At 44.3% G+C, this 23,781-nt stretch overlaps 1 protein-coding gene across 2 annotated transcripts in view; it reads left to right on the forward strand.

Moving 5' to 3' along the window:
- Window positions 1–3,897: 3,897 nt before the first annotated feature.
- ap2a1 (adaptor related protein complex 2 subunit alpha 1) overlaps window positions 3,898–23,781 on the forward strand; it is a 69,455-nt gene continuing 49,571 nt past the window's right edge. For both annotated transcript variants that reach the window (XM_056288543.1, XM_056288545.1), the window contains exons 1-6: window positions 3,898–4,764; window positions 7,655–7,866; window positions 20,786–20,979; window positions 21,398–21,527; window positions 23,145–23,246; window positions 23,407–23,666. In XM_056288543.1, coding sequence (XP_056144518.1) covers window positions 4,698–4,764; window positions 7,655–7,866; window positions 20,786–20,979; window positions 21,398–21,527; window positions 23,145–23,246; window positions 23,407–23,666 — 965 coding nt within the window. In that variant the 5' untranslated portion in view covers window positions 3,898–4,697. The remainder of the gene's footprint in view (window positions 4,765–7,654; window positions 7,867–20,785; window positions 20,980–21,397; window positions 21,528–23,144; window positions 23,247–23,406; window positions 23,667–23,781) is intronic.

Below are 23,781 nucleotides of genomic sequence, written 5' to 3' on the forward strand. Positions count from 1 at the left end.
CACGACTGTCCCCGCAGTATTTATATGTTTACAGCAATCAGACTGATTGCGTCACACCTTGCCAAATTGATCGCGTCAATCAGCGGTAGGCCTATCCATCACCCTGGGATATCGTTTGAATACGGAAGTTTGATAGGTGAACACAATTTCTTTTATTTACGTCGGTTATTTTTATTTTAGCGCAAGTACACATAACACTGCTGGTTTGAATGTTTGTCATAACGTGGATCTATAATTAACGTTTGATATTAAGTGAAATGGCGGCGCAGTGGTTAGCGCGGTCGCCTCACAGCAAGAAGGTTCTGGGTTCGAGCGCCGGGTTAGTCCAACCTGGGGGGGGGGGGTCGTCCCGGCCCGGGTCGTCCTCTGTGTGGAGTTTGCATGTTCTCCCCGTGTGTGCGTAGGGTTTCTCCGGAAGCTCCCCCCACAGTCCAAAGACATGTAGGTCAGGTCAGAGCCCTAGAAAGAGAGTTACGTCAACTCCGTAGACGTAAATGGGCCAATTATTTAACAGCAATGGCGGATCATGGGAGCCCCGGATAGTTCCAAACAGTGCGCATAGAATATGTGTCACGTTGGAATATATCTATATATAAATGTAAAAATCTGAAAATATTGGTTAGTAGTTACCAGAAACCGCGGCTAAGCAGTTCATTTAAATGACCCGCCAAGCTTCGTTAGGAACTATTCGGCGGCTACATGAACCACGTGACCCTCTGGCGTTCTGACCCCTCATGGACGCAACTCTCTTTCTGGGGCTCTGGGTCAGGTGAATCGGCCATACTAAATTGCCCCTAGGTATGAACGTGTGCGTGTGTGTGTATGTCGGCCCTGTGATGGCCTGGCGGCCTGTCCAGGGTGTATCCCCGCCTGCCGCCCAGTGACTGCTGGGCTCCAGCAGCCCCGCGACCCTGAGAGCAGGATAAGCGGGTCGGATAATAGGTGGATTAAGCGAAATTAAACGTGAGAGGCATCATTATACAACCTGGCTTCAATTCACCACCTCACCATCTGCGTCGCCAATTTCCCCCGTCTTCAAAATGTTCGTACGCATGGGTCAGAGTTTACGTACAGGTGTGCACATTCTCCCGTCGCGTTTGTTTTTATACATCACACATTTTGCGTGGGAAGTGACGTACGCCTCGTTCAGGCTCCGCTTTGTGCGTACGCAACGGCTGAGACCCCTGGTGGTTTAACTGTCTGCATGATTTTCGAAGTAACAGATTTCAAGTGACAAATTTCTCTTAGTTCTTAGTACTTGAAAACGGACCAGAGGCAGTCAGAGCCAGGTTATATGGAGAGGCCATTAGATTACAGGGACACAGAATGAGGCAAACTACCAGGAGGATCAATCCTGAGGGAGTGGCACACAGTGTTATCTCACCGCTTGCAGGGAAGGGTGTATCTGGTAGTTAGGCCAGATTCTCTATAGCCAAACGTATCTTTAGTTAGGCCATACCCCCATAGTCAAACTATACACTTTCATGTGTTAGCCCAAACATATCACCTCCTTTAGGTTAAAATGCAATCACAAAAACAATATTGTGTTCCTATTGGCCCATTGTTAGAGGAGCAATATGTGATTCTTGTTTTGCAAAGTGTTCTTCCAGTGTCACCTTGTTGTGCCGTTTTTTCTTTTTTGCCCATTGTGGCAGATCAGTTTACTTGGCAAAGGTTTTACAAGGCACGGTGCAAAATTTGCCATATAGCAAGGTGCTTATTGTCAATGCACACATGCAAAACAAAATCATTACAGTAAAAGCACATATTTGGGGCCCAAAATAAGGTTTGAGTTGATGATTTTACTTGTCATTCATAATCATAATCACAGAGTAAAAAGAGAATTCAGACAAAACAAAGACAACTCAAGTCCATAGAGCAAAATGTGCAATAAACACTTGCAAAATAAGACTAGACCAGCTTTGTTAACGTGTGAAAAATCAAGTTGGAGTTGTTAGTTAAGTTAGTTAAGTAAGCATGGGTAAAGTCTTCTCCAAGTTGCTGGCCACACCATCTTCACTTCGTCTTCAAACTTGCTGTCAGCTATACTTGGCTGCTGTGTGCTTAGTCCCCCCCCCCCCCAGGAAAGTCCTACATGAAAGTAACCATTAAATTGAGCAAGACAAAAGTATATTCATGATTTGAATATTTGTGTATTAGCCATCATAATCAGTGACAGAGATGTTGAAAAGGATACTTGATACACCATTGGGTTGGTGGACTGAAATTCTTGGCTGACAAGAGCTGCTGCTCACGCAAGAAATAATTGTTACAAATGGTTGTTTTGGGTTTTTTTCTAATTGTCTTAAATTGCCAGGGGGTGTCTAATATGCAATGGCCAGTTGCCAAGAGTCTTGCCTGCATGCTGCCCATGCTGTAGAGGACCAGGAAGGGTAGGCCGGTTGCAACTAATCGATCATTCTCTCTGATCATTAGACCCATGATGCATTGTATCAAAATGCGTTGTAACTGAGGTCTGTATAGGATTAGACAATCACTGTGTGTGGCAGGCTGAATATTTTCATCAGCCACAAGAGGTGCAGCCTCTGGTAAGCCATTTTGATGATACAGTCAAATAATTACCCCCAATAATTACTCTGCTGAGCAGGGAAAGCAGAGACCAGGGGCTCTTCATCAAATCTTCCGTCATCTCCACCAGCTTCAGAGCACCGGGCGCCTGATTGTTGTTGGTCTATTGGGACAAGACCAACTCGACCTACTGTCTGTATGCTGACTAAGTGCTGTTTGGTATGAGACCATTCAGTGTTGCATCGTTAGCAAAATTGAGGAGCGTTATTGGGAAGTCCTTGGAGGGGCAGACGTTGGCATAGAGGAGGTACAGTAAAGAAAAGAGCACACAGTCCTGTGGTCCTCCAGTGCTGAGGGTCAGTGTGTCCATTGTGTGCTTATACCCCACCTCGCATGCTGTTTCCTGTCTTTCAGGAAGTTGGCGGTCAGCTGACAGTTGGGATCGTGCACACTCAGCTGAGAAAGCTTAGCCTGCAGGAGCCCTGGTAAGATGGTGTTGAATACTGACCTGGGATCCAAACACAGTATTCTGACGTAAGGACCTGGGTTGTTAAGCTGTTGTAGAATGAGTTGATAGGCCATGTTGACAATGTCATTTATAGACTTGGTGGCTGTATGGACACATTTCTGGGGCTCCAGCACTAGTTTAGTTTACTTGAGAGTCAGCACACATATTTCAAAGGTCACTTTGATCACAGGGGTTGAATGAATAGTAGTGGTATGTTGAGATGAATTGTATGTGGTAGTCAGTTTGAAGCAGAGAAATAAATTTTAAAAAAATCCTATACAAACGTAATGTAAGATAAGACATAAGAGTCCCAATGTGAGAATTTAAGGACTGTTTTTGATGAGGCTTGTGGTCGTTAAGGCCTGTGATTCTTGGCATTTTGGGGACTGATGCAGAGTTGGAACTTTTGAAGAAGGTGGGAATGGTGCAAAGGTCCAATGAAGGTTAAAATGTCTGTGAAAAGTAGACTCTATCTATCTATCTATCTATCTATCTATCTATCTATCTATCTATCTATCTATCTATCTATCTATCTATCTATCTATCTATCACTTCGTGGTTGTTGGATAATGTGAACAAGGATATACTATGTACATATATCCACAACGAAATACCATTCGTTTTGGGCGCAAATAATATCATCAAAAGCCAGTGTCTAATTCGCGGAGTAACGTGAGAAAGTGTGCGTCATTGGTTTCATGGCAATACTTAAAAAAAATGCTGTTTGACATTCAAACCTCTATACAATTACTGCAATTACCGTCCAACCTGGACTCAATCAGTAGTTTCAACCAATCAGCAACGTGCGTGTGTGTGTGGGGTGGGGGGAGCGAGAGAACAGAGCGTGCGCGAGACTGGACTGCGTCGACCAGCCCGCTGCCTGCTCTGCTGTCACGAGCCCTGTCCAGCCGACGGAGAGGTGGATGGCGGAATAAGCACTGACATACACTTGTTACGACCTCATCCTAACCACATTTCACCGATCGTTAATAATAACAAAAGGACTGTGATTGTACACAACTGGATGAAAATCAAGACTATTTGCTGAACGATTGGTCAATTGGTGATGTATTCCAGCATTTAAATGACATTGCTAGCCAGCTAGCTCGCTAGCTGTTTAGCTAGCCTGACCGTGCATAACTCGAAGCTAACTTCATCTTCTTGGGACGTTGTGCTCGGCAGCGTATATCAGGAAACATTTCTATAAGCTATATATCCTTGGTGAGAGGCTCGGCTTGAGTTAGCTGTCATTGTCTGCATTGTGCGCTGTCACAACCAGCAGCAGGCGTCGCTTCTAATCAGATAGAGAAGCATTGAATGAAACGGCTACCCCTAAGTCATCGGAAGCGAGCTTGTTAACGGGGATACCCTGCTGCTAGCTGATCTACGGCCAGCCAGCTAATCTAGCAAATGCTATCTAGGCTAGCCAGCGGTAAACCCGGAGCAAGTGTATTAAGCTAATTATAAAGTTGTAGCTCACGTTTTGAACTGTTAATTTGTCGGCTGCCACTATTAGTGTCTGTAAGCCGGCAGTACTCGCCAGTTAGCACACATACATACTACTAGTTAACTTGCTTCCACTGCAAGGCCAGTTTGAAAAGCTGTCCAACATCGGTTCATTTTTACGGGAAAGGCCGGAGTGAGGACAGAAACCTGCAAAATGCCGGCTGTGTCGAAAGGAGACGGGATGCGCGGATTAGCGGTGTTCATCTCGGACATACGAAACTGTAAGTGCGTCTTTAATACAGTTTGCACGCTAACTACTATTAAATTGAAACCAATAACGGTAGTTTTTCCAACTGCTAGTTCCACGTTAACTTCTTGCTAACTGACCGTATCATCTGAGGGTTACTCGTCATTGAAAGGCATTGGCATGTAGTTGCTGCATACCACCATTCCTTCAGCGAGTGGCTCACTGTGTAGTTAGTTTAGTTACCACAGCCTTTTAATCTGCCCTTTTTTTGCCAACCGCTAGCTAGCCAACGGAATAAATCCACCAGACATTGCATGCCAGTGTCGCTTTACTGAACGCGACCTGCCGCAGCAGAAATAACGGATACTGGTGAGGTGTTGACGGCAACCACCTTTTTTAGATTCAGTTCTCATCACATACTCATCAACGTTGTCCTGGTCAAACTGACCCCACAAATTTGGATGACAGTAGATTGCATTTTCTCAGATATTTAAAACTAATCTGAAAATAAGGGGTTTACAGTTCAAAGTGTTCAGGGGGTTTTGCTTGTAAACTGTTTGAATTTTATTACTTAAGCTGAGCTTCATTGCGGCTGAAATGAGTGCAGCACAACAGACAGCTCAGGTGTATTTACAAGGTAACCATACACCGATTAGCCAAAACATTATGACCACCTGCCCAATATGCTGTTGGTCCTTTGTGTGCCACCAAAACGGCACCGGACCCATCAAGGCACGGACTCTACAAGACCCCTGAAGGTGTCCTGTGGTATCTGGCACCAAAACATTAGCAGCAGATCCTTCAAGTCCTGTAAATCGCGAGGTGGAGCCATTATAGATGGGACTTGTTGGTCCAGCAGATACCACAGATGCTAAATCGGATTGAGATTGAGAATTTGGAAGCCCAGGCAAAACCTTGAACACGTAATGATGTTCCTCAAGCTATTCCCGAACAATGTGGATTGTGGCAGGGCGCGTTATCCTGCTGAAAGAGGCCACTGCCATCAGGGAATACCATTGCCATGAAGGGGTGTCTGCAACAATGTGTGGGTAGGTGGCATGTGTCAAATTGATGTCCACATAAATGGCTGGACCCAGGGTTTCCCAGCAGAACATTGCCCAGAGTATCACACTCCTTCCACCGGCTTGTTGTCTTCCCACAGTGCATCCATCCTTGAGCCATCACTTCTTTTTTGGGGGGGACCCCCCCCCCCATTTACTCCCCAATTGTACCTGGCTAATTAACCCAGTCCTCCGAGCCGTCCCGGTCACTACCCACCTCCTCTGCCGATCTGGGGAGGGTTGCAGACTACCACATGCCTCCAATACATGTGGAGTCGCCAGCTGCTTCTTTTCACCTTCAATTTGGCCCTTGTCAAAGTCACTTGGGTCTTTACACCTGCTCATTTCGCCTGTATCCAACACATTGACTACAAGAACTGCTTGTTCGCTTACGATCTAATCTACCCAGACCTTGACAAGTACCCTTGTTTGGAAATGATCGTTATTCAGTTCACCTGTGAGTGGTCATAATGTTTTGGCCCATCAAGTGTATATGTTGCTTTAACTGTGCTATGCTATGGCCAGAGAAGGAAGTTCTGCTATTTGCTCCCTCTCTAGCCACCGGCAGACTAGCCCTGCTTCCATCACTTACCATATAAGTCAGTGGTTCTCTATAATTTGATGCTTTTGATTATTTTCACCATCACATACTGTGCACATGCAGAGATGAAACTGTTAAGTACTAGGCTGTGCTGTAGAAGAGAGAGTTCCTTTACAGATTTGTCACCCATGTGTTTTGCACCTGTCAACTGACTGCACGTTACAATATAGAAGTTTTGCATAGACAGCATTACATGCAGGTCCTTCTTGATAGGCATATCAGTTGCCATACAGGTGTTGACATTTTCTAATTTGTTTATTATGACATTGAGCCAGTCTGCCCTAGCTGCTAATTTGGGTTGATGACAATGATCTGATTTGCATTGACTTCTGGCTTCTCTTACTTTTTCCTGCTTTACATTCTTGCATATTTTCTCTGTGGCTAACAGGAAACTTGTAAGAGACTTCCTAGTTAATTGCATTAGTATTGTAATAAGGCAAATGTGTTGAAGAAAGCATTAGTCCACAAGCAAGATGTCATGCCCTTAAATGTTAAAGTATATATTGTTTTCTGTTGTTAAGGAATGGTTCCTCAGTTCAAGCAGTTTTTACATGGAGCTGTTTTATATCTAGTGTGTCTGACTTTCATCTCACGTGATTGAGTCTACACTTTTGCTGATGATGTACCTAACTACAGTGTCTGCCTTTTTCAGGGATAGGAATCATGGAATCAAACTCTTCTATTCCAAATGGCTGTCAATTATATTTTTTGTGTCCTATTTTTATCTCGTTTTCTCACTTTTCAGTCTGTCTAAATTTGGCAGCATTTTTCTCCCTAATCCACTGTCCCCGCTCAAAACTGAAGTTAATGTCCTAAGATACGAAAGACATGACTTCCTCCATATTTTATATTTGTCTTTTCAAGATTCCCCGTATTTTCTATAAAATGCATGTAATTTTAATTACAGTGTTTACTGTCCTTTATCAAGCCATGGCTTATCATGTTGGATTTGATGAAAAAAACAATTTCATGAAATTTGGAACTGGAGATCTTTCTTTTGTTTTGAAGAAATAGTCATCTAAATGGGGAGACATATTTTTAATGAATACAAATGTAGATGGTTCTAAAACAGGATTTAAGGGGTTATGTCTCTCCCAAGACAGGCTCTCTTGACACTTGAGCCATTGCTTATTGTCAACATGGTAACTTTCTGTCAGTGTAGACCATGATCCAGAGTCTCTAAATCAAGAATGTAAAATATCTTTCATGTTCCAACAAAAAATGGCACCCTCATTTTCCCGTACTTTGTTCTTTATACTAAGGCAAGAGCAAGGAAGCTGAGATCAAACGGATCAATAAAGAGCTGGCCAACATTCGGTCCAAGTTTAAGGGAGACAAGGCACTGGATGGCTATAGCAAGAAGAAGTATGTCTGCAAGCTTCTCTTCATCTTCCTGCTTGGCCATGACATTGACTTTGGGCACATGGAGGCTGTCAACCTGCTTAGTTCCAACAAATACACAGAGAAACAAATTGTAAGTATTTTACTATGGGAGAATTTCCTCTGCACATAATTTTGTTTTGTGGTGTTTTGTTATTGCCATTTCTTTTAGTGATGCGCGGGTCAACCGTCGTCCCGCGGGTTCGGGTAAGCTTACTAGAAAATATCAAAGGTTTGGGTGGGCGAGTCAAAGAGGTGACAAAGCAGCATTCTGTATAATTTATAAACAACTTACAGAAACATTAGGTGCAGTAGGCTAGGCTGTGCATTACAAGTCCACCTTCTTTTCCCCTCTCTGTCACTCTCTCTCTCAAACACACACACACACACACACACACACACACACACACACACACACACACACACACACACACACACACACACACACACATACAAGTAGCTATATCATCAATTTGTGATTGGGGTTGATGCATGTGTTAGTGTTGAGGCTTCACCTATGAGTTTTTTCCCCTAAGTGGTATCCTTAGATTTTGTTTACACCGGCAAAAACTTTTTTTGGTCAGAAAGAAGGGGCGTGTGCGTGTGTGTGTGTGTGTGTGTGCGCGCGCGCGCTTGTGAGAGAGACAGAGTTCATGTCTTCAATGATAGGTTACTTGTTTTGCTGCTGTTCAACAATAGACAGAATTCATGTCTTTAATGAAGGGTTACTTGTTTTGCTGCTATTCAACAACAAAGAACTCTGTTTGGAACAATTCCTCTGTTTATTTAGTAGCCTAGATTCAGACATTAGTGGGCTGAGCTACAATAGGCTTTGCCTTGCAATCAAGTGTATTATGGAGGGGAAACAGCCCAAAAATGAAAAAGTACAACACTGCTCACATTGCTCTAGGCTAAATTTGGATGTTTGCTAGGTGGGTTAAGTCAGGTACGGGTGGTTAATTAACACATATTTTAGCAAGGTCAGGCAGTGCGGATGGGCTCTCATAACAGATCGGGTGGGTGCCAGTATTAAAAAACCCTGACCCGCGCATCACTAATTTCTTTGCTCTCTTTCTGGGTACTTTTCGGTTTCCAGCCCGTTTGTGGTTATTACAAATGTATGGTCAAACCAGCAGTGACTAGAATAGTTATTCAAATCTTGCAACAATTTAACCAAACTCAATTCCAGGGTCCTGGCTGTCTTTGTTGACAGAACTGCAGATCAATGAGCGGTGTTTCATTGTCCAAATATTGGATGAAAAGCACAGGTCCTATAACTCTGGTTCCAAGAACTGGAACATATTGCAGCAAACGGTACAAGCGTTGTACAACTAGTATTTAATTATACAGTCTGCATATATTTTTATACATATATATAGGTGATATTGATAAGAGTGACCAAAATGCAGAGCTTAAGACTAACATTTCTAAGGGGTCATTGACTCCGAAACAACATAAGTTGGGGGCCTTTTTAAGACTTGGGGGGTCCAGAATTTCCAGTGAACACACCAATTTAGCCCCCAACCTCTTCAGCCTGAGCTGATTTGTCAGTTTGTTCTCCTATTAAGATTTTTCGTCATTACTTTTGCAATCAATACATTTGATCACATTTACTTTATTAATATGTTGTCATTTGGTAAGCATCTGTATGAATAGTTCAGTCTACATCAACAAAATGTGTGCCTTATGTATTCATTTACTCACTTCTTTTTCCTGACTGGCTGGCCTGTAGTCTTTCTCCTTTTCCCTGTTTCTTCTGCTTTTCTTTTACTTTCACTCGTTATTTGGGAAGTTGTTTCTCTCTTATGCAGCCTTAATTTTTGCTTGAAACATTTGTATTGTATTACTGGGTTACTAGTATTATATACAGTTATATTTATTATTGTACTGGTTAATGTTGACATAATTATTTCACTCTGTAGCAGCAGTCGGGTTTGGATGGTTTGCTCTTTTGCTTAGATAGCTAATGCAGACAAAACGCTGGCAGAACTGTGAAAGAAAAAGCTGAATGACCACAAGTTATTTATTTAAAAAAAGTTCAATAACAGCTGGTCTTAACAATGCATCATGTAGGGGTGCCCTGGTAGACTGCGTACCACATAAGGTTGAGTTCTTACCGCAGGCGGCTTGGGTTTGCATCCGGCCGGGGCCCTTTGCCACATGTCATCCCTTCTCTCTCCCATGCCCTCCCTGTCGCTCTTCTGTTACCATCAAATAAAGCGGGAAATGTAAAAAACAAAAAAAGAAACTGTCATGTAAGTGTCACATGCGTAAAAAACTTTTTCTTACGTCATGATTGAAACAAATGGCTTGCCAAAAAGACCTGTAATGTCCCTTGCTATCTAACTTAAACATTAAAAAGATGATACTCCTTCAAAAATTACAAGCTTAGTTGAAGTATTTATCTTGTATCTGGGTTTTATCGTGCATTTGTTTATATAATAAAATTGTTTGTGCATTGGCAGATTTGCCTACCAACACGAGGATCACCGATTCAAATTAATTATCTTGAAACTTGATAACCTTGGATACAAGATAAAATTGGCAACCAAGCTGGTCTTTTTTTGTTGAGTGAAATCCACTGTCCTTCGGTCATTGGTCAAATCACCTCAGCAGTTTATATTGATTATGATTCATGTGTAAAAGCTAGACTCCCAAGTCAAGTTGCTTTTTTCCATATTCTAATGTGAGGGAGACACGCATTTGTCAACTAATCTGGAATAAACCTATGCCATTGGCAAAGGCAATTTTCTCATCATGTTGTAGCCCTGAGTTTTGTGTCTCACCATTATAACATTAGTCCTTATGACAGATGGTGTCATAGGGCAACACAGATGCATACTGAGAGAGCATCTTGAGCCAAGACATTGGATCCCTATCATTTCTAGGGATGGCGTTTGATGGCCAAGGAGAGGAGGGGCTAGCCTATGGAACCGAGACTATCAAAATATTAAAAAATGTGTTGAGCTAGTCTGAGCAATTTCCCTAATCCTCTTTCCAAGATAGTGCCAGTTACCTGCATTGTATGTAAATGCACTGTCCTACCTAATAACATCACATAGGACTGCAAAACTGCAGCCACTAGCATGTTCAATGAGTCAAGGTAGAGCTTCTTTCTCTCTGTCCTTTTTTACAAATCAGAAAATCTCTTGTATCTTGGCTTACTGGGAGTCATTCAAAACGTGTTTAATTTTACATTAGGATTTTTCAGCCTTTAACTAAAAATACATAATAAACATCAGACATACTTGAATCACAGTTGACTTCAAAAAGAGTTTCATATATTGTAATACTCTTGATTGCACAACAAATTAGGCACTTATTCTCTTATTCTTTGCCTGACACATGTTCAGTTTAGACAGGAAAAGGAAATGGTTTGGAAGTAGAGTAGTGATGTGTCAGGATTTTCTAGCCAAATGGAGTGAAAGTAAACCGCTGTCCCAACCAAGGCTGCACAAGTCAACTAAGGCATGTCACTGTAATGGATGTCCTTACACCCAGTTCCATAAACATCTGTAAGATCACAGACACAAAGCATCATATGCATGTAAGGATTTAGCCTGCATTAAAAAATTGTGGCTAGCATAAAAAATACACAATATAAAAATACCTTTTCTGTCTTCACACTTGGTTGGAGAGGGATGACGAGTTAAATTCAGTATTGAGCAAGCTCATGTCAGCTAACAGCCTTGAGTCAAGCTGCACTGTAATCCTTGGCGTAACAGGGCTTGCCAATTCTTTTTTTCCCCCCCTCTTTTTTTTTTGGCACTAGCAGGTTCAGGATGTTCTGAGAAGTGTCAGACAACACCTTCCATTATGAAAAGACAATCCCAGTGCAGTTACACAGCACAGTCATAGACCTTTTTTGTGTTTGTTATTTTTCTTTTAGTTTCTCTCTGACTCTCGCACTTCCACTGTTGTCTTCCTGTAAAAACCAACTCCTCACGGGATTATAGAGCGATATTGCTGCTCCGGATTGGAAATTGATTATCTATATAATTCTATGATTGTTATCTTCGCTGAGGCTCTTTAGACGCCTCTCAAAACATTCTCACAGCCTGTTGGTGGTCAAAAAAAGAGCTCTGTTTAGTGGATGATATAAGGCGGTGCCTTTTCCGCAAAGTATTGCATTACAGCATGGTGCGTAGCAGTTGGGTGATGCTAGCTTGCACAATACTGAATCAGTTTCAACAATTCTGCTACCCATTGCTCAGTTTGACACCTAATGGTAGAAAAATAGGGCTTAGGTTAAAAAATATGGGCGTTTCCCTTCAAGTTAAATGTACCCTGTGTGCTTTTCCAAAGGAGTTGAATCAAGTGCAACTGGACTTCGTATATATCCGTGAAAGGATATATATCCAGTTGCACTTGATTCAATTCCTTTGGATAACCATGACCTGGATGAATGAGAACATTCACAGACATACCCCTTGTGTGCCTACATACACACTTACATTTTGTGCAGAACCTTGCTCACACATGGGTAATTACCCCTACTGGCACATTATTACATATTCAAGACCATTTTTGATACTGGTCCCAATGCCTTCATTTTTTTTCATTATATATATAATAATGATATGTACTGGATGTCAGATACTCGGCTGTATTGTAAAGACAATTTGTGTTGTTGTCATGTTATCCTTTCTTGGCTTTTCTAAATCTAACACTTGATTTAAGTGCAGAATAGTTACAAAAATTAGGGAGATTTGATTTTAAGAAACAGTTTTATGCTCAGCTCTGTTCACACCAATGGGACTTTCCCAGCACTAAGTAAGCACTTTGGGATTAACAGGCTTTTTTTTTTTTTTTTTTTTTGTGTATTTTTCCCCATTTTTCTTTGTACTGGCCAATTACTCTATTTTCTGAGCCGTCTCGGTCACTGCTCCACCCCCTTAGCCGATCTGGGGAGGGCTTCAGACTACCACATGCTTCCTCCGATGGATGTGGAGTCACCAGCCGCTTCTTTTCACCCGACAGTGAGGTGGGAGTATCACGCTATTTCCTGAGTTCCCCCTCCCTCCTGAACAGGCACCCTGAATGACCAGAGGAGGCACTAGTGTAGCGAGCAGGACACATACTCACATCCGGCTTCCCACCTGCAGACACAGCCAATTGTGTCTGTAGGGATGCCCAAGGTTTTGTCAAAAAAAAAGTAATAGAAATGACTTGACATTATATAATGTAATATGATTTAATATAATATGATGGCCTTTAAAGTGATTTTAATGTCACCACAGAAGTAATTTTGATGTCACCACAGCCATTTTTAAATAATTGAATTTGCAATGAATTTTCTCTAATGATGAAGGAACTAAAGATTATATACCTCCCAAAAATCAGTTATGGCAAGTCAAAAGTCAGCTGTGACTAGTATGATTTATTCTAAGGTTATCTTAATTTATCATTTATAAGTTGTTTTTTGTTTTTCTTGCCCTTTTGTATCTGTTGAAGTCGGAGGGTACTGCTGGCGTTGTGTGTGGCGGCAGCTCCCGGCTGCAACGGGAGCTGCCGCTTCTCCCTCTTGTAGCCCCCCCCCTTCTCATCCACCTCTGTACAGTGCATCCGGAAAGTATTCACACCCCTTCACTTTCCCCACATTTTGTTATGTTACAGCCTTATTCCAAAATGGATTAAATTCCTTTTTTTTCTCATCAGTCTACACACAATACCCCATAATGACAAAGTGAAAAAGGTTTTGTAGAAATTTTTGCAAATTGATTAAAAATAAAAAACTGAAATATTGCATGTACATAAGTATTCACACCCTTTGCTATGACGCTCAAAATTGAGCTCAGGTTCATCCTGTTTCCACTGATCATCCTTGAGATGTTTCTACATCTTGACTGGAGTCCACGTGTAGTAAATTCAATTGATTGGACATGATTTGGAAAGGCACACACCTGTCTATATAAAGTCCCACTGTTGACAGTGCATGTCAGAGCAGAAACCAAGCCATGAAGTCAAAGGAATTGTTTGTGGACCTCCGAGACATGATTGTATCAAGGCACAGATCTGGGGAAGGGTACAAAGAAATTTCTACAGCTTTGAAGGTCCTGAAGAGCACAGTGGTTTCCATCATTCGTAAATGGAAGAAGTTTGGATCCATCAGGACTCTTCCTAGAGCTAGCCGCCCAGCCAAACTGAGCAATTGGGGGAGAAGGGTCTTGGTCAGGGAGGTGACCAAGAACCCGATGGTCACTCTGACAGAGCTCCAGCGTTCCTCTGTGGAGATGGGAGAACTTTCCAGAAGGACAACCATCTCTGCAGTACTCCACCAATCAGGCCTTTATGGTAGAGTGGCCAGACGGAAGCCTCTGCTCAGTAAAAGGCACATAACAGCCCGCTTGGAGTTTGCCAGAAAGCACCTAAAGGACTCTCAGACCATGAGAAACAAGATTCTCTGGTCTGATGAAATCAAGATTGAACTCTTTGGCCTGAATGCCAAACATCACGTCTGGAGGAAACCAGGCACCTCCCATCAACTTGCTAATACCATCCCTACAGTGAAGCATGGTGGTGGCAGCATCATGCTGTGGGGATGTTTTTCAGCGGCAGGAACTGGGAGACTAGTCAGGATCAAGGTAAAGATGAATGGAGCAAAGTACAGAGAAATCCTTGATGAAAACCTGCTCCAGAGCGCTCAGGATCTCAGACTGGGGCGAAGGTTTACCTTTCAACACGACAACGACCCTAAGCACACAGCCAAGACAACGAAGGAGTGGCTTCAGGACAAGTCTGTGAATGTCCTTGAGTGGCCCAGCCAGAGCCCGGACTTGAACCCCGTTGAACATCTCTGGAAAGACCTGAAAATAGCTGTGCAGCGACGCTCCCCATCTAACCTTATAGAGCTCGAGAGGATCTGCAGAGAAGAATGGGAGAAATACCCCAAATATAGGTGTGCCAAGTTTGTAGCTTCATACCCAAGAAGACTTGAGGCTGTAATCGGTGCCAAGGGTGCCTCAATCCAGTACTGAGTAAAGGGTGTGAATACTTATGTACATGCAATATTTCAGTTTTTTATTTTTAATAAATTTGCAAAAAAATCTACAAAACCTTTTTCGCTTTGTCATTATGGGGTATTGTGTGTAGATTAATGAGAAAAAAAGGAATTTAATCCATTTTGGAATAAGGCTGTAACATAACAAAATGTGGGGAAAGTGAAGGGGTGTGAATACTTTCCGGATGCACTGTATGTTTATGTGTTGTCTTGTTTCACCCCATTTATTGTGGAGTGACTTTGAGTGTTAGAAAAGCCCTATATAAGATTGATTTATTATTACTATTATTATTATTATTTATTGCATTTTGAATAGGGGAACAAGAAAATGTAAATGTGTGTTTAAGTGATCAAATGTTAGAACAATGATAATGCCATACAGTGACAGCACTCTCCAGTTCCCTGAGAGAGCACACACACCAAACCCAGGACGATATAGTATATCTATATTGCAGGAAAGTAGAGACGGACAACAATTTCTCTCATTGACTACACGAATGCGTGTCTCTTTCATTTTCTTTATACAAAACTAAGAGCCCGAGCAACATGGCGCTGCCCCAACCAATCTAGTCCTCGCTTCACCCTCTCAACCCAGAAACCCTTTCTTAAAGGGTCCGCGTCTATAACAATTATGGTGAATTGTGCCCATATAGTCTGCTACATGCATCCCCCCAGAATTCCTCAAAATAAAAAAAAGTCTACGTGGAGGGGGGCGGGTGGCCCGGCCGCAACGGCTTCGCCGAACAGGTGCAGAGGCCGGGGTGCCTACAGGAGGGGCCTTAAAGGAGCAATTGGCGGCCGTTGATTCTGGGCAGAACTTAGAAATATTTTCAAACTGAATTTGACACCACCCTTCCCAATCAGAAAGCATCAGGATGCCTCCAAAGCCATGCCCCGAAAACACATGCACGCGCTGGACACACCAGCTGATTGAAGCGAAAGCATTTCACCTGAGACGAGCATCATTCTGAGCGGAGCCGAATTAGGTGTACCGAATGGATGTCACATAGGTAAGAGAAAACTAACTTTATTATTATAATTAACATAAACTACGTCCGATGAAGAGGATTTGTCGATGGTCGGAGCTATGCCTGTTCAACAACATGGGCAGCCGTGTCACTGAGGGTTTGATAAACAGCTTGCTCATTTCAATCATTTGACTTGGTCGTTCGTTTGATTGGATGTCGTTGTTTTAGCTCCTGCCCCTTACAGGGACAATGGATTTTTTTTCATTTCGGTGTCAAACATCTTGTTTTTTTTTAATACTATCGATTACTGTCGAGATATAATAAGAAATTTAAAATTTTGCCAAAAATCGGGGGCCACCTATAGCTCCTGTGGCAGTGTGGGGGTAGGGTGGGTGTTGGAGGAACCTTAGGGGCCTTGTTGGGGGATGGGGACTGCGCAAGTCCAACAGGTCGGTTCAAGTCCAGGTGAGCTGGTTTGAGGCGATCTGCTGAAATGTGCTGTGGCTTGTTGTCGATTTCCACAACAAAGTGCTTGTTTCTGGTCTCAAGGACGAGGAACGGGCCGTCGTAGGGAGGCTGTAGGGGTCCACGGTGGACATCGTGGCGGATTAAATCATATTCTGCCGACTGCAAACTTGCGGGGATGTGAGACTGTGGGTGGCCATGTTGCGAAGTGGGGACCGGTGCGAAAGCTCTGGCATTATCCAGGAGCATGGGCCGTTGATGGGCTGCAGACCAGGGAGCTGTGGTGTTGGGGACGAAATCCCTGCAGCGGCTGTCTGTAAATTAGTTCAGCGGAAAAGGACTGGAGGTTCTCCTTAGGGGCAGTCCTGAGGCCCAGGATGACCCACGGGAGCCTGTCGACCCAGCTGCTATCTTTGAGGCTGGCCCGAAGAACGGCCTTCATAGAGCAATGAAACCGCTCGTACAACCTATTGGCCTGCGGGTGGTACGATGGAGCTTCACCCCTATGCTCTCTGTGACTGCATTCCAGAGCTCACACACAAACTGTCAGCCCTGGTCTGAGGAGAGGTGAGATGGGGTGCTGAACTGGGCGACCCAGGTCCCAACGAATGCCCGGGCTACGGTGGTGGATGTCGTTGATGACAGTGGGACGGCTTCTGGCCATCGAGTGGTCCTGTCCACCATGGTGAAGAGGTAAATAGAACTGTGGGAGGGGGACAGGGGGCCCACTAGGTCCACGTTTACGTGATCGAACCTCCTTTCCGGCACCAGGAACTGTGCCAGGGGGGCTCTGGTGTGGCGGTGCACTTTAGAGCGTTGACACTCAACGCAGGTGTCAGCCCATCTCTCACATCTTTTTTGAGCCCATGCCAGGCAACTTGGCTGCCATTAGTCTTTGAGACAGCTTTTTGCCAGGGTGGGAGAGGCCATGGACAACATTGAAAACACGCCGTCTCCAGCCAGTGGGAATGACGGGCCGGGGCTGACCCGGGGAGACGTTACACAGGAGCGTGGTGCCAGCGTTGTCGAAAGCCCCATTCTCTAACTGCAGCCCTGTGACAGCCATCCTAAAAGCCTGCACGTCTGGGTCGGTGGCCTGGTCAGCTGTCATGCGGGCATAGTCAAGACCCAAGTGGGGCCCCTGCAATGGCCTGGGAGGGGCAGTCTATGGCGAGGTTAGTTTTGCCAACAACATGCTGTACTTCCGTGGTGAACTCCGAGATGTAGGAGAGCTGTCGTTCCTGGCGGGCAGACCACGGCTCAGCCCCCTTGGCCTTGGTGAATGTCAGTGGTTTGTGGTCCACAAACTTCATTAACTTTTGGGCCTCCAGCAGGGAATGGAAGTGTTGAACGGCGAGGTGGAGAGCGAGGAGCTCCCGATCAAAGGTGCTGTACTTCTGTTCGCTGGGGCGTCATTGTCGGCAGAAGAAAGTGAGCGGCTGCCAAGTGCCTTTCACCCACTGCTCGTGCACCACCCTAACTGCGTAGTCCGAACCGTCTGTAGTAATGGCGACCGGAGCCTTGGGAGATGGGTGCGCCACTATTGTTGCAGCAGCCAGAGCATCCTTAGTGTCCACAAACGCCTTGTCCCTCTCTGCAGACCAGTCCACAGTGTGTTTGCTGGCCTTGCCTTTCAGGGCCTCATACAAGGGGTCGCATGGGTTGAGCAGCTTGGGGTATAAAGTGGTGGTAAAAGTTCACCATGCCAAGGAACACCTGTAGGGGCTTGACTGTGAGTGGTCACGGGAAGTTCATGACGGTGTCCACCTTTGACAGGAGGAGTACCGCCCCGTCTAAGTTGATGGTGGTCAACCCGAACTGGCACTTGGCTGGATTGACGATCAGCCCGTGCTGGCTGAGCCGCTCAAAGAATCCAAAGGTGGGACAGGTGTTCTGCTTTGGAGGTGATGGCGACTAGGATGTGGTCTAGATAGACGAAAATGAAAGGCAGGTCCCGTAGCACCGAATCCATGAGGCCCTGCAATATCTGCGCAGCATTCTTGAGGCTGAACAGCATGCGCAGGAACTCGAACAGTCCAAATGGGGTGATCACCGCTGTTTTGGGGGCATCCAGTGGGTGGATGGGCACCTGATGGTATTCACGGACGAGGTCCACATTGGAAAAGATGACTTTTCCAGCCAGGTGGGTGGAAAAATCCTGGATGTGTGGGACTTAGTAGCGGTCCAGTGTTGTACTCTTGAGTCGGCGGTAATCACCGCACGGGCGCCACCCGCCACCAGGCTTCGGGACGATGTGGAGGGGTGAAGCCCACGGGCTGTTGGAGCAGCAAATGATGCCAAGACGCTCCATATTCTCAAACTCCTCCCTAGTGACGGTGAGCTTGGCCAGGTTGAGGTGCCGAGCCCAAGCATAGACTGGTGGGCCAGTGGTGGCTGTGGTGCTCAACTCCGTGCTTGGTGGTGGAAGACGAGAAGGTGGGCTGCGTGAGGACCAGGAACTCAGCGAGAAGCCGGAGAAAATCATCTGTGGCGGATAGCATGCTAGACAGTCTGATGGAGTTCACTCCGCTGAGAGTACACACATACAAACTGAAAGTGACCGCATCGATCAAGCGGCAGTTTTTGGCATCCACCAGTAGCCCATAGGCGCATAGGAAATCCGCGCCGAGGAGGGGGACGGCCACTTTTGCCATGACAAAGTCCCAACCAAACCGCTGTCCTCCAAAACACAGCTCGACGTACCTAGTGCCATAAGTGCGGATGGGGCTGCTGTTGGCGGCTTCCATAGGGGGGCCATATCCGCAGGACAGGATGTCTACTCTCGATGCAGGCGGGATGCTCCTCTGCGTGCCCATGTCGCACCGGAACCGCTGTCCAGAAATGGAGTCTTTGATGAAAAGCAGCCTGCCAGTTTGGCCGATGCACATGGCCACTACTGATCGCTGGCCCCGGCATTTCCCACGGTGCTTGGCCTTGGGTCCAAACTTTGTGTGGTAAAAACACCAGCCATGGTCCTGCCACCATTGAGGAGCTGCTGCTGCAGCGGCGACTGTTGTGTCTCCAGGCAGTGATGAAAATGTTTGGGCAGGAAAAAACGTGGCTGCATAGTACTGTTTACCAGCCAGAGAGTATGCCAGAGAACAACAGTCAGTGATGGCGATGTTGGCTAAAGCAGCTCGTACCTGAGAAGTCAGCTGTCGCAGAAACAGTTGGATGAAGAGGAAGTCGGGCTAGTGCTCTCCCAGGAGATCCAGCATCCTGTCCATAAGTTCAGACGGCTTACTGTCACTGAGGCCTTGTAGAGAGAAAAGCCAACTGGCCCGCTCAGCGTCAGAAAGTTCAAAAGTTTTCTACAGGTGAGCCTTGAGTGTCTCGTATTTATCCTGCTGCGGAGGATTTTTTTGAGGAGGCACACCACTCTGGTTGCTGTTGAACTCTCAGGAGCTGACGCCACATAATTATATTTTCGTCCGCAGTGATTTCCCGCAATGCGAACTGCACTTCTGTCTGGCCAAGGCTAATGACTCCCAGAACTTCGGCAGCTTGAGAGAAGCTGCATTTGTCGTCATGTTCACAAAGAATTGTCTCAGGAAACATCCAGCAGACAACCGTCGTGGTCACCAATGTAGGAACTGCAGGAAAGTAGAGACGGACAATTGCTCTCACTGACTACACGTGCGTGTGTCTTTTATTTTCTTTATACAGAACCAACAGCCCGAGCAACATGGCGCTTCCCCAGCCAATCTAATGATGATAATAATAATAATGATGATAATAAATCAAACTTGTATAGTGCTTTTCTAACACTCAAAGTCGCTTTACAGTAAACGGGGTGAAACAAGACAACAGATAAGCATAACACAGACATACAGGGGTGGATGGGAAGGCAGGGCTACAAGAGGGAGAATCGACAGCCACACATGACGCCAGCAGTACTCTCCCACTTAAACAGATACAAAAGGGAAAGAAAAACAAAAATCTAGTCCTCGCTCTGCCCTCTCAACCCGGAAACCCTTTCTTAAAGGGCCTGTGTTTACCAATTATGGTGAATTGTTCCCATATAGTCTGCTACAAAATATAACTTAAAACCTGTAATATCAATCCATTGTAGTTTCTTCTTGTTTTCGGTCTTTTTCCCCTCTCGTTTGCTTTCTCAACCAACATCTCATATTCTCTTTCTGCCCTTTATTCTCTGTGTCCATTCTGTATGATGTCATTATTTCTTTTCTGCCACTACTTGCCATTTTCATCCTTCTTGCTTATTTTACACTTTTTATTTTGCATCACCCTTCTCCTACAATTTTCCCATTCCTCGTTTCACCTCCCCCCTTGGTTTTGCAAATCTGTTCCCTCCATCTACATGTGTTCAGCCTGCCATGTCCAAAATTAATTAACTGTCTCTGGTTTCTGATCTCTCTGTATTTATCACTCCTTCTTATCCCTCCTCCCCTACGCACTATCCCTCCTACCATTATCTGCTGTTCTTTTTGTCTTTATCCTCCCTCACTATTCACCTTGCGACATCCATCTGTCCCTCACTTGTCTGTACTGCCTTGATCAATGTCCTGACATTTTACTTTTCTCCCCTTTTCAATTACTTTTCCTCTTCCCACACCCAGGGCTACCTTTTTATTTCGGTGCTGGTGAACAGCAACAGTGAGCTTATCCGTCTGATCAACAACGCCATCAAGAATGACCTGTCCAGCCGTAACCCCACCTTCATGTGCCTGGCTCTGCACTGCATCGCCAACGTGGGCAGCCGCGAGATGGCCGAGGCCTTTGCTGGCGAGATCCCCCGCATCCTTGTGGCTGGGTGAGTTGTACAGGATGAGATGCTAGAAATTGGAGTTGAGCATGTGGAACTGTAAAATAATGAAAATTGTTCTAGGATGTGAGTGAGGGGGTTTAGATTCAGAAAAGGATGTCAGTGTAAGAACCTTTTTCAAATTATTCCTGTTCGGAGCATAAAATGTTCCTGTGTGACCACTAGATTATTTTTTTATTGTTATTATTATTATTACTAGCAGTCTCCTTCAAAACTATTCTCAAATAACTGATCCAGGTGACAACCAAGTTAAGTCAGTATCCTTGTAGACAAATTATGCTCTTAATAGCTGTTTTAGTTATGTGAACAGCATTGGTCACAAGAGTATAACAGTACAGCACAGCTTAATATCCTTGGAATAAGTTGTTCACAGACTTTGCTTATATTTTACTCTAATGGGCTATAGTGACACAATGGACAGTGTGAAACAGTCAGCCGCCCTGTGTCTGCTGCGTCTTTACAAGACCTCACCTGACCTGGTGCTGATGGGCGAGTGGACATCCCGTGTGGTTCACCTTCTTAACGACCAGCACATGGTAAGATTGGGCCCAAGCCAAGTAAATTTGACTTATTATCCCACTCCTGTTTCTGTCCACTTAGGGTGCTTAGTTACCCAATATGTATATATCAAAATGTTGGTGTGTACTTATTGTATCTGTCTACTTAAATACAGTGTGGTTGAAATCAATTTATTTCCTGTTAAGCAATTGGGTGTCATTTAGCAATATGTTCGTCAACAAATGTGTAAGTTTTACTCATATAAAACACCCACAAAGATGATTCTCATATGAGAGATGGCGTCACACAGGCAGGAAAAAAATGTTTTGAGCTAAAGGGGTCAGCAGGCGGAGCTTTAATGTGCATGAGTACACTCTATGGTGCTAGGGAAGTGAGCCAGATTGAAAAAGGCCTATTTGACGCCCAGCTGACTGTGTACTGTAGGAACATTTATCATAGGCCTATTGTGGAGGTAGTTTTACAGTTGAATGTAGCACATGGGGCAGTATGTGACTTATGGAAGGTTGGGATATTCCTGAATGGTGACTTATCTCCCTTAGAAAGCACTAGTGGCCAAAAGTCCAAGCACACACAAGACTTGGACATGTGTTTGAATAGCACTAATTGCCCATGTTTACCTCGTGAGGTTTGACTCTAAGATGTTGCACAGTCTTGGCAGTTGGACTCTAGGGAATCAGGTTTGGTTCATTGATTGATTAATTGATTTGTTGATTGAAATAAATCTGCCCTGTCCTTGATATTAGGCTCTTGCCAGAGCACTGTTGCCAAAACCTCGAACAACGCAAGGTCAACCATTGCATGCTTTGACTTTGAAGCATTTTGGCTCTTTAAATGGCCTTTGTCATCAATCAACAAAATGTGGGTAATCATAATCCAGGAGCCTATTATTCACTTTATACATTTTATCTCCTTTAAAGATTAAAACATTTTGTTTCTGTTGCCTTTTATTACTCTCTATCTATTTCTGTAGGCCTGTTGCAGAACAAAGTCCACTCAAATAAGGCTATTTAATGATCACTCTTCACTTGAATGAAGGTGAAAGGTTGCATATAAAAGTAGAATTGTGGAGTTGACAAGCATCTTGCCTGTGGTCTTGGGTTTTTTTAGTGTTTGTTTTTTGTAAAGTTTTTCATGTTTAAATGTTGGTACGAGGGATTTACACAGAAATTTGTTCATAAATTCCTTGACAAATGTGGCCCATTGTGTACAATTAACCACAACATGGCCAAGTAGGCCCTATCTAAAAAGAATTTTACAGGAGGTGATAAAGGCTAATGTTGGTGATTGTTGGGAAGTGACGGTCCTTTTTCAATGTGGCAATGTAGACTTATGGTCTTTTGACTAAGAAAGATGTAAATGTTAGTATTGGTCAATTTGTCTGCTTAAGGAAGTATGAGTGATGGAGAGGTATTTAATTGTTTATTTCTATCCAAATATGGAGATGGGAGAAAAACTGCAGTTTCTTGTCCACAAAGGTTAAGACTGATACTATATGTCGGCCAGTCGACTACTAATCCAAGGGAGCATCACTCTTATTTACAGTGTTGTCTTGTTTGTTTTAAAGTAATGTTTATTTTTTTCCTCCTTCTTTTTAATTCCCCTCTCTATGTATGCTGCTCTTCTTTGCTCTCCAGGGTGTTGTGACAGCAGCCATCTCTCTCATTACCTGTCTCAGTCAGAAGAATCCAGATGAATTCAAGACTTGTGTGTCCCTTGCTGTTTCTCGACTCAGTAGGGTGGGTTTTGTGTGTGTGTATGTGTGTTGGGGGGGGGGGCAATTTTGCTCCTCAACTTGTCTGTACTTTTAAATATAATCTACAAAACCTCAACGAGTTTCATAAATTTGTCCGCACAGCAGTCAATAATTTCCCCCTCCTATCTACACCCCTCTTTCAGATTGTGTCATCGGCCTCCACTGATCTTCAAGACTATACCTACTACTTTGTTCCTGCACCTTGGCTTTCCTGCAAGCTGTTGCGTTTGCTGCAGTGCTATCCACCACCAGAAGATGGTGCCGTCAAGGGCCGGCTGGTGGAGTGTCTGGAGACCATCCTCAACAAGGCCCAGGAACCCCCCAAGTCCAAGAAGGTGCAGCACTCCAATGCCAAGAATGCCATCCTGTTTGAGGCCATCTCCTTAATCATCCATTATGACAGGTATGGGCTCTCAACACAGGCTTTGCCATTAGCTGTGGACTTTCTCAAAACCTTTTCAGGATTTATAAGTGCAAATACATCTTAAAAACAAGTCAGTTGCTCTTTTGAACGATTT

Source organism: Lampris incognitus, chromosome 10 (assembly GCF_029633865.1).
Source record: "Lampris incognitus isolate fLamInc1 chromosome 10, fLamInc1.hap2, whole genome shotgun sequence".
Lineage (NCBI taxonomy): Eukaryota > Metazoa > Chordata > Actinopteri > Lampriformes > Lampridae > Lampris > Lampris incognitus.